This window comes from Macrosteles quadrilineatus, unplaced genomic scaffold (genome assembly GCF_028750875.1).
Source record: "Macrosteles quadrilineatus isolate MER2022 unplaced genomic scaffold, UCM_ALF_1.0 Scaffold_5__1_contigs__length_97177068, whole genome shotgun sequence".
Classification (NCBI taxonomy): Eukaryota; Metazoa; Arthropoda; class Insecta; order Hemiptera; family Cicadellidae; genus Macrosteles; species Macrosteles quadrilineatus.
Genome location: NW_026542598.1, coordinates 76306952 through 76318638, shown reverse-complemented (window position 1 = coordinate 76318638; position 11687 = coordinate 76306952). Strand labels below are relative to the sequence as shown.

At 35.2% G+C, this 11687-nt stretch overlaps 1 protein-coding gene across 1 annotated transcript; it reads left to right on the top strand.

Annotated features, from left to right (window-relative positions):
• The first annotated feature begins 430 nt into the window (after positions 1-430).
• LOC128994375 (ATP-binding cassette sub-family G member 5-like) lies at positions 431-11687 on the top strand. Its single transcript, XM_054418910.1, has 12 exons — positions 431-610; positions 1796-1913; positions 2577-2782; positions 3813-3957; positions 6638-6910; positions 7238-7466; positions 8216-8333; positions 8510-8603; positions 9523-9661; positions 10105-10287; positions 10790-10945; positions 11402-11687. The coding sequence occupies exons 1-12, from the start codon at positions 557-559 to the stop codon at positions 11604-11606; spliced, it is 1920 nt and encodes a 639-aa protein (XP_054274885.1). The 5' UTR covers positions 431-556; the 3' UTR covers positions 11607-11687.

Sequence of the window (11687 nt, the reverse complement as noted above, 5' to 3'; positions counted from 1 at the left end):
AATTGCAATACTAAACTGTGTAATTTTTGTTGTACGAACTATGCTATTTATTAACAATTCATATTACAAAGAGTAAATTGATTATGTCATTTTACTGTCATTTTAAAAATAATCATGTGGTTTCAAACCACTTCCCAGCATCATTTCAATATGATCAGGTTTTTCAATTATATTAGACGGTATTAGACTATTCAATATTTAATATAGCTATTTAAGTAACTATCGAAACTAATAAATTTGATTAAAATAAGGCTAATACAATTCCATTTTTAAACATTAAGTAAACAATATATTTTTAAATTAATTATTTAGTATTGCACTTTCTAGGACTTATCAAAGGGAATTAATCACAATGTCGGGAATTCCACTTTGTTAACGTTGGCAGCACTGTTTTGACACTTGCCGCTTTGGCTTCAGAGAGAGACAACATCTGTTACCTTCAACAGGGATGTGGGGAACTGTCAATGATATTTTTGATAAATTGTTTTGTTAAATTGAGTTTATTATAGTTTGAGTTATGATTTTCGTTTAATTTATAGTCTACATCGGTTTTAACATGTTGGCAAACGACTACACTTTGGAATTGACCAACATCTTCCACACTGGCCAGGTAAGCTTCGGAAATGCCTTTACAAATGTCACTTTGACATTATGGTTTAAACTTTTTTACTTTATTTTTATTAGAAACTGATTTTGCCATAATTGTTAATTAATTATTTGAGTTTTTCCAGCTCATAAAAAACTATCAACTTTGGTACTTGAAGTATTATTGTACTTAAAACAATAAAAACAATAAATTCATTATAAACATTTTTTATTGAGAGTTTTTTTTGTAAGCTAGTGGTCTTATTTTTGCATGTGAATAATGAAAAATAATGATCTATCTATGAGATCAAATCACAGATTCAAGGATTGAAGAGAATAGAGTAGAGCAACACTTTTAAATAAAAATAAATAATGTCAATATCAATTGAATGTAAAAAGGTTTTTGAAATATTATAAACTAAATTAAATTCTTCCCATTCATCTTTTATGGTCTAGTAATTAATTTGCATAGCAAAATTTTCCTGTCAATATTTAAAAACAACAAAATAAGTTACCTAAATTTAATGCATTAAAGTATCAATCACAGTTTTATAATTTGTGAATGAACTTGAAATTAATAATTTTATTAAATATTAGATTACCAAAGTATTAATCTACTGTAGGGATGAGCATTGATCAATCATCGATGAACCGATAACATCTCGCAAAACATCAATGTTTTTGGGGCTAATACATTGATTTCAGTCAACGTTTTTTTTTAGTTTTTTGTCTTCTCTCTCTGCTGCAATGCTAATTAACCTAAAATACAATTCAGTCATGGAAAACATTGATATTTCAATACTTGGCCAAATACATCGATGTTTTCGACAAAAACATTGGTACTCTACCATTGATGTAAAAAACAGAACATTGATAGAAAAACACTGATTTTTCAAAACATTGACTTTTGATGCTTTTGCCCTAGTACATTGGTTAAAATTTCTTAGTTGTTTAACCCAATTTAAGCTAACACTGCATTACCTAGCAAAAGCATTAGGCTACAGTAGAAAGTCAATAATGCGGACATAAAAAATCTGGACCATCAATATTCCAGATTCGTCCCTACCAAGAAATAAAGTTTTGTATGCACTAAATTCTTAGCTGTAGAGTAAGATGTTAATTTAACTGTTTATGCTAGAACAGTAAGGTTTGTATTACTCGTGTTTTACCAAAGATGTGTATACAAATATGTAACTCATATACTGTCTAGGTTGAGCCAGGGTCCTGTCTTCAGAGATTGTGTGGAAGTGTACAGACAGGATTGATCCTGAAGGATATCTCCTTGGAAGTCCGCGCTGGAGAGGTCCTGGCCATCCTCGGATCCAAAGGTAAGTTCGCTTCCTCGAGAACTGTATTCTTGCACCAAGTTGATTCATGTGTGGTCAGTGTTTGATTGTAAATAGAGAAACTGAAATTAAATAAAAAAACTAATGAAATCAAATTAAACTGTATCTTTATCGACTTATTGACCTATTATTTACATAGTTGAGCAAAAGTCATTAAACACAGGGTTTAATTTCTAGAATCAAAGATTTTCGATCCGAAACTTACCATGAATCAATCCCCTAATTTCCACAGAGCAATAAATAAGAATTTTTATTTAGTGCTCTGTGCTCATTTCACTAATTCCCTTCCTGCTCTTGAAGAGACAATTTTGTACTTCTCAAACTCAAACACAAGCGAAAAAAATATTTAGCTGTTAGCTTTGCAATAGTCAATGCTTCCAGTACTTCTTTCCATAGTATTTCCCACTAAATAAAACTAACACTATATAAAACACTTAACATATCCGATTTTACAAATTTAAGTAACCCAACATAAGATGGGGAAAAAATTTTGTTTTTGTATTTTACTTACTGTACAACATATTTAAAAAATAAATATATCATTTATTTATTTAATTGACATTTCATCAGCCCAAATACTCTCAAACACTGGAAACAGCCTGACACCTTTACAATATCTTACAACACTATTCCTTGATATTTCAGGTAGTGGTAAGAGAGCGCTGCTTGAGGTGATATCTCGCCGTAGCCGAGGCCCGACCCGAGGACAGATCCTACTAGATGGAACTCCGATGACACTCAGTCTGTATCAGCGCAGCTGTGGCTATGTCAGTCATCGTACAGACCTCATACCCAGCCTAACTGCGGAGCAGACTCTGCACTACGCAGCCAATCTCACTGTCGGCTCACAGGTAATTACAATGTGTTATGTGTATTACAATATGTTAAATGAATTACAATATTTTACATAAAAAGTTGTAAGAAATACAGGAGCTTACTAGTCTTGTGGTAGAGATGGTTCTTGAAGATTTGAGTTTAAATCTCGCCAATCACCGATTGCTTTTATAGCTATGTAATAATACCGTGACTCTCTAGGCCCAGCAATAAGTAATGTGGACGTAAAACGGTTCTGAACTAGAGTGTATCACTATTGATTGTGAAGGTAGTGCATAAAATAAATTAAATATTGTTATCAAATTGGATGGAAAAAATGTATTCAGTAAAGTGTGGTAATCTGGTTGTATAGAGAAGACATTTCCGAGCTTTTTCACATTGTCAAGATGATTAGAATAACATTTACCCTACTAACAACATTTTCAAGCAGAGACATCTGTTTCTGAAAGACATTATTTAACAAGGTATCATACAACAATTTACATAAACCACGACATCAGCTGATATTTCTCGATTCACATAGAATCCATTTTTCCATGTTAAGAGTTTTCTTCGATAGGAATCACAAGTAATATCACCTCCAACATTTTAGGTATCTTTAAAATTGGTTTTTAATTAATTAATCTGTCACTCTAATTTATATATGTACATTTTCAATTACTTCTTTCCAAAAGTTGGGGTGCTTTGGACGCATTACTTGTTCTCTTATAGGGTGTTAGCGTCTCAAATTAACATCAGTGGTTTTACATTCACATTGATGTTTTACGTTCTTTTCATACTGAAATCATGTTGAATCTTTAAAACTATCTAAAGCTCCTGGATGAAACATAGCATGGCCGTGTTAAGGGTCAGTGGAGCCCTGGGCAAACCCAAAAGCAGTACCCCCTTTTTTTCCTAATGCGGGCAGGCGATTGTTAGGGGGCGCCCAGTGCCCCTGGGCATATACTCATTCTGCCCGTTTATTAAAGCGGGCCTGAAACATAGATGCAAAACACAAATTGGTAACATAGTTTTGAACAAATTTTTGATGATATGTAATGGTGACAGGTATCCGGCTATGTCAGAAGTTCGAGGGTTCGAGGAGTGTTGGCAGACCTGGCGTTGAGTCAGGTGGCTCGACGCAATGTTGCCAACCTCACCACCAGTGAGCATCGCAGACTTGTTGTTGGCATGCAGCTCATCAAGGATCCTGGTAACAAGCTTTGATTGATGTAACACAAATCAGCTGATTGTTTTCTTTTGTTTGAAATTAGAGCTTGTGAAATCTATATAATTAATACGCTACATGAAACTTTGTCGGTTGAACTCCTCCGCCATTTCTTAACCGATTTTATCCATTGACGTCTCATTGGAAAGACCGTGTCGCGTAGATTAGCAAACTGGCCTTACATTTTTGAAAAAGTCCCTTGGGCTCTGCCCCAGTGGCTTTGAAAGTTCCCATGTTATCCTTATAGAGAACTTAATTGTTTACATTTTGATCAGCTGTATAATTTAATTGCTGTTACTTATTTTTTAATTCAATGAAACGCATTGAGTACCTTTATTTACTATTTGAGTTTGTGTAAACATAACCCCCAAGACGGATCGTGTTAGTATGGTTGTATCTTAAATTTGTGTATTTGTGTCTTTGTTTTGTGTTGCTATGACGGATCGTGTTAGCATGATTGTAACTTAAATTTGTGCATTTATCGTTGTTTTGGGTAGCTATAATTTGTTTATTTGTTGTTTTTTCTGTTGAATGCCTCCGACGCGACGACAACGAAACATACAGGAGGCGTAATCGTGATAACGACCGCAGCAACAGAACAGTGGCGCGTAATAGGCTTAACTCATCACAGTAAGCACCTGACCCTGGACAATCTCAACTTTTAGGTAAAAAATGCGCCATAACACTATCCCAAAACGACTTTTCGTTCTCAATTGGCCCTCTATCAATGACCGGTGTTGCCTGTACAGCGAGGCATTTTGAGAAGGAGAAAACCGGCCGGAATGCTTTAAGTTTATCAATAACGAAGATGAACATGGTCTGAATTACACACCGGTAATCTTTGAGTTGACTATTTTACACTCATTGTAAATATGACTGACTGCTATTCGTTTTAAAATAACTCCTGTAATACTTTTCAATTGCTCGAATTCGAGCAACATGTACACTAGTAGTTAATTATTTCCTGAAAATAGCTACTAAAGAGCATAATCATTGACTTTTGAGATTGAAAAAGAGTAAAAGACCCATCTAATGGACCACCTAAAGCTATTATTAATAAAAAAATATATAGTTTAATAAGCTTCCTCACAGAGTGTGTAAGATTTAGTCTAAAATTCTGTTTCCTTTAATTTTTGTCACAAGGACATAAATTATTTTATAGTCTACTAAGTTATCTTTTCAGTTTTGCAAGTTTCAACATAAACCGGTGAATAATCAAAATGTCAGTGCCTCAATTCAATCACATTGATTTTAATTCTAATTCATTATCTGAAGCAAGAGAAAGGAATATCGGTATTTACTCAGGGGAGGTATAGAAGAGGCTACGATGACAGCAGCTGTGGGCTTCTTATTAGCTGAGGGAACGCCATTACCGTAACAAAATGGTCGATAGCCATCGGCCTCGGTGGTCTAATGGTTAGCGTGCCGGGCTGATATACAGTAAGTCCCGGGTTCGAATCCTGCTGGTAGCATTAACTTTTTGTCCAAGATTTTTTTATTATCAGCTAGTTTGGTTGGTTTGGTTCGGTTATTACAGTTTAATTTTATTATTAAAAATAATAAAATTGAATTTGAGGCATTTATAATTTTAAATTATGAACAGAACTATTTTTTCGATTAGTAAACCTTCATTGCCAAAGTGCTCTCTACTACAGCGCTGTTCACGGAGGAATTTTGAACTAAATGCCTCATTCGTACCTCCCCTAAGTCAGACCCAAGGAATATCTAGTTCTATCCATAGTCAAAAATATTAGTTTTTGAATATTTTCTTACAACATATGTAATGGTTTTGTTTATTTATATTACATATTTTTAAGGTTATGGCACTAACATAAATTTCAAAATGTTTTTCGATTTAGTGCTTTTCATTGTTTTTGTCACAAGTTGGTATTCTAATATTGCCTATGTGTGCTTCCTCAAGAAATTTTCAATGTAAAATTCCACGTGTTTTAATTGATAATTTTAAAATTAACAATGAAATAATTCGTATTTTCTATTGATCGGTGTTTTATAAAAAATGTGAGTAAGTAGTCAGACTTAATACAGTTTCAGGGAATCCTTTGAACTCTATGGATTATATAGTTATGCCTATTTTCATAACGTTCGTAATTTGTTTCTCTCATCTGGACATAACCACAGAGAAGTAAGGTACAGAGGAAACACGCTTACGGGACGATTGTGCACTTTAAACTCTAATATGTTGTGCCGGAAATATACTTTTGACGAGCAAGGAACAGCCCAAGCGGGAAGAACTGAGTCGAAATTAATATCACACAGGGCAAAGTGTCTTCCTCCACTGTGAGCGTTGTAGTACATGAGGGCGAAGGGGGTGGTGTTGGACTTTGACTTAACAAAAGCATTAGTGTTACGGGTAGACGTCACTTAAGTGTCCAATTGAATGTTTCCTCTGCACCTTACTTCTCTGAGACTTGACTCTTTTGAAAACAAGTTTTCGGTGGACACACACAAATACAGAAGGGATAAAGCAAAAATTAACAGAACGTCTAATTTTAGATGCAAATTAGAAAGAATTAATCCATCCCATCAATTTCCACATTTCACCTCTATTTTGTTTTGTAAGGGACCAATCCTACCATTCTGTACTCATAAAAAACATTTTTGTTAATCCATCTCCTTCATTTCAAACATGTCTAAACTGTTGCAGCATTACTTCTCCTGGACGAGCCCACAGCAGACCTGGATCCACTGGCGACGTACCTGATTGTGTCGATGTTGTCGTCACACGCGCGACGCCGCGGTCGCATTGTCATCCTCACCATGGAGAAGCCCCGCTCCGATGTGTTTCCGTTCCTGGACCGCGCGGCGTACCTCTGTCTAGGAGACTTGGTTTACGCAGGACCTACGAGGCTCATGCTGGAATACTTCAGAACCATCGGCTTCCCTTGCCCTCAACTTGAGAATCCGCTGATGTATTATTGTAAGTGTTTTTGTAACTTATTTTTACTTCCAAGTTTTTTTTAAAAAGAAGTTGGTTGTGACTAGATGGTGTTTATACAACTATGTGTTTAATTTTGTATACTTTTGTTGACAAGTTTGAAAACACAATGTTTATATGGATCAGGGGCAACAAGCAAGCCCTATAATTTTATTTTTAATTTTACGAGGATACACATTAGTTTTTAAGGTGATGATATGAAAACAGGTTATGGAAAAATAGTTAAATAATTCATTGTATTTTATTATAGGTATGGTAAGTAAATTGCAAGGTAATTTTACACCTTAAACATTTTAATTTCTTTGCCAGTGTGTCTTTCAACGGTGGATCGAAGGTCTCGAGAGCGTTTCATTGAGTCCAACACGCAGATCATCGCGCTAGTAGAGAAATTCAAATTGGAAGGTGCAGTGTACAGACGAAGCTCCGCCGGTGGAGTCAGCCACGTGGTCATGGGGGGTGACGGGGGACCCCGCCATAAACTTCCTTTTACAGCGTTTGGAAAACCTTCTGGTCTACGAGTTGGGTTTACTTTGTATCAGTAAGTAAAACCTCTTATCATTATAATTAATTAAGAGTCCTGGTTTTACTTTAAATGGAAACAATAGCTTTTACATTTTTTTGCTAAGTTTAATCTATACTAGATAGGCCTAATTGACAAATTTTAGAATTGTTTTTGAAACATTAAATTTGAATTAGTTTTCAGTAAGTAGATGATAGCTGTTACGTTTTGTCACAGATGTTATATTATTTTACTTGTGTTACCTATGTATTCAGATTGATGTAAGTTAACGTAATACTAAGTTTTAGGGTACAGAATGCCAATATATATTTTTTTATACCTATTTTGTACCATAAAATTTAGTATTACATTATATTAATATGCCAATATCTCCAATATAAGTTTTTCAGTTCGAGTTCATGTTTCTACAAGTTTTAATTCGTCAGTTTTTATTGTGTTCTGTGACAAGTACTCAAACATATATTTTGTTGTTTTATTTCACAATAAATAATAATTTCTAAAAAAATTATTGTTGTAAAAATATTGTTCTAATTTTATGTGAATCATAACTAAACAATATTTGTGGTTTTACTTAAATAAAATCTTAGATTTCCTTAAAGTTTAATATTTTTAGTTTTAAAATGTATGCTAAGTATGATTTTCAACTTATCAAAACATCTCCTTTCCTCATAATAAAATGGTAGACTATTTATATGTTTTGTAAAAATGATTTCATCCTATAACTTAAACAATTTATCCATATCTTCACAATTCGATGTTGATTGTAGGAGAATGCTGGCTTCAGTTTTTAACCTTTCTTCCATCGCAGCTGTTCACCTGATGCTGAGGCTATTGCTGATGCCTTGTTGTTCAGCATTGCTCTTCCTGTTTTATCAAAACATCCAGGTGGGTTATTCTAAAGTTATGAACAAATTTGAACTTTTTTTAAAACTACAAATTGCTGTAATTCGTTAATTTATTGTGTATCCATCAAAGAATTTAGTACGGTACCTGAGTTTAAGGTTCAAACTAACCTGTATTGTTTTCATTGAAGTTAAAATCTTATTTCTGTTTGGTTTCAGGACAATCCGTGGACGTTTGTGTCTCGCAACGGTTTGCTGTTTAACAGTCTGCTTTGCACGTATCTCTGCTCCATCATAACCACTGCCACAACATGTGAGTTACTCAACAGAATCAATAATTGTTTGGAAACAATACTTCTCAGTGAGATTGTTTTAGGCAGTGCTCGATCTGGGGGGAACGTGGCGGAACGGAGTTCCGGTATCTCTCTTTCAGAAAGATAAGAATATTGGTATAAGGTTCTAATCACATTAAATAGGTTACTGTCCCTGCACCTCATGTTTTACGAATCGAGCACTGGTTATAGGTTGTTATAGTTTATTGTGAAACTAACAATATTAAATTAACTTTTTGCTTGTGTGCGGGAGTTAGATGTTTGTGTCACCCTATATGTACATTTCACCATCTTGTGTAGTATCTTCAGGGGGATCCTCTTATCCTATTTTCGTATCACCAACACTATTGTCTGTATATTTACAAATACTTAAAATATCAAAGTAAGGTCAAGCGAATAACACGACGCCAGACACAGGTTGGAGTCATGTATGCAGGAAATCTTTCTTCCTCTATTTAATTTCTTGTAGGTTCTAGGAGTGATGAAATTTGGGGTAATCTAGGACTGAGGGTAGGGACTTTCGTGGTTTATGGTCGGATGTGTGTTTTAGTGTTGCCAGTTTGTTGCTGTATTTCCATGGTTGTTAGTTTCAATGTCGTAGATTAATTTTAAAAATATAGAGCTGATGTCTTCATTTTTGTTTAGGAGGGTGTTCGATCCAGTAATACTTACATGTCTGTGTATTTGGTAACTTTTTTTTCTTTTACTAATTTTTTTGAGTGGGCTTTGTTTAGAATCGTGAGGGAATCAGGAAAAGTTAGTTGGGTTTTGACTTAGGCTCACATTGATGTAGGAGAAAAATCCTGTTCTAATTAAAACCAACTACAATCATGATCCAGTAAGTTGTTTTCTGTGTTATTTTGTTGAAACAGCTGATCTCTACAGCTGATTCTGTTCCAGATGGCGTATATCGGACGAGATATTACCAAGAGGCACAGGAGGGAGTGTATTCAGGGCCGCTGTTCCTGCTCTCCTATTGGCTCTTCTCTCTCCCCTTCTCTCTGATCACAGTGGCTGCTGGCTCAAGGATATTATTTGAGTGAGAATTAATTACCGTACCTTAATTTTTTTAATACTGCCTTTACAAAAACCCCAGTTTTTATCCTTCTCGTTTTTATTTAAAATTTGTCCTGATTCATTACTTAAATTCATTCATAACAGTTGCCTTCCAGATTTACTACAATCAATACTTTTCCTTATCATCCTCTATCCTCGTCATATATTCAACAGATGCAATGATTACCGGAGAAATTACGAGTGATGTGATAATCAGGCATCAGGCCTTGAAATTATAGTAATGGGAAACTTTTATTAAGTGGATTGACGGTGTTTAAGGCAATAAACACCTGTATTTTAAGCTAATCAAGTACCACGCTGGAAGAAAGAATCAGGCTTATTTGCTTACTTTTTGGAGCGACTACTTAGGAACATATCTAGAGTTCAACATGTTCACTAGATTCTCAAATTATTGTTTATTTGCAGGGTGACAGGTATGGAAACAACCAAGGACTGGTGCTTGTTTGCGGCTGTGTTGTGGGCTTGCTACTTGCTGGCCGAGCAGCAGACGGTCGCTCTCATGATGGTAGTCTACAGCTCATTCACCGCAGCGCTAGCGAGTCTCTATATCAGCCTTGTGTGTCTCGTGTTTGCCAGTGGAGCTCTGCGGTGAGTGTAAAATTTGTATTTGCTAACACACAAGTCAAAGCATAGTTTTTTAAAGGTTGTTTTTGAGTTTGATGGAAAATCAGTTGAGATTGGGTAAACTCATCCTTAGAAATTTTCTTTTTTTAAATTTTACTTTTTAATTTGTTTTGCGGAGGTGGATATTTATGGTTCAATTACTCTGGGGGGAGGGGTGTGCAAAATTTTGGTAATTTTGTAGTAACATTTTTAACATAAAATACGTAAAAATTAATTGCCACTAGATGTCGAAGTAGAGATGAAAATATAGAGATAGGCATACCTAGAAAATGGTCTGACTCCTATTGGCTTTTTTATTATTAGCGGCACTAGAACGTAATGGCAGTTTTTCTACAGAGGTCAGCAACCCAGCCGTTATTGTAATGGCTCTTCTGAAACCCTAGTTGAACACTACCAAAAACTGATCCGATTTTACACACAACTTTACAATAGCAACAAACCATTGTTAACTAACCATTTGATCCAGTTCCTATAGAGGTCTCTCAGACTGGTTGGTTTACCTCACCTACGGGACACAGGCTCGTTACGCTGGCGCGTTTCTAAGCAGTCAGCTGTTCAGCCACGTCGGCGGCGTCACACAGAACTGCACTTCTGCAGACGACAGCACCAAAGACTTGTGGAGGTTGGTAAAAATGGTTCAAACGCACATTATTTGTCATACTGCAGCTAAAACAGCTGTTTTTAATTCTTGCGTTGCAGGCTAAAGTAGTTTTACCCTGAGGTAAAAAACATTTGTATTACTAATACGATAAACACCATTTTGTTGATTAAACGAGTTTGAAATGAAAAATCATTCTAGAAGTAGGAGTTGTGGAGTAATTCCTAATGCATCTAAATAACATTAACAGGGGTTTGTTTTTATAGAAAAAAATAGGTAGATGTAATTATAAGATAAACTTTTGTTGGCTTATTCAAAGGCAAAATAATGTACAACCTTTAAGTGTTTTTTTTTTTCAAAGAATGGTACAGTATGAATACTACCACTCGTCTTTCATTCATATTTGGGTTAAAAATCCGCCTGATACATCTCCATCATGTTATAATAGTGATACATTTATACATCACGGGTCTTTTACAGTTTGACTTGCCGCTACCCCGACGGAGCCTCCTATATCACCGAAAGGTACGGACGAGACAGCTCCGAGTTTCATCTTTCCGACATTATCGACACAGAGTTTAACTTGAGCATCGCTTTCGCATTCCCCGTCTCGCTTGCTATCGCTAACTGTCTACTCTACCTCGTCCCACTGCCTGCCTTTACAAAGGCCAAGTTCAGAGATTAACATCACTAAGACTATTGACTAATATTATTGTTTTGTGTAAAAAAAGTTGATAATTTATTAATATTAAAGTATTTTAAGCTA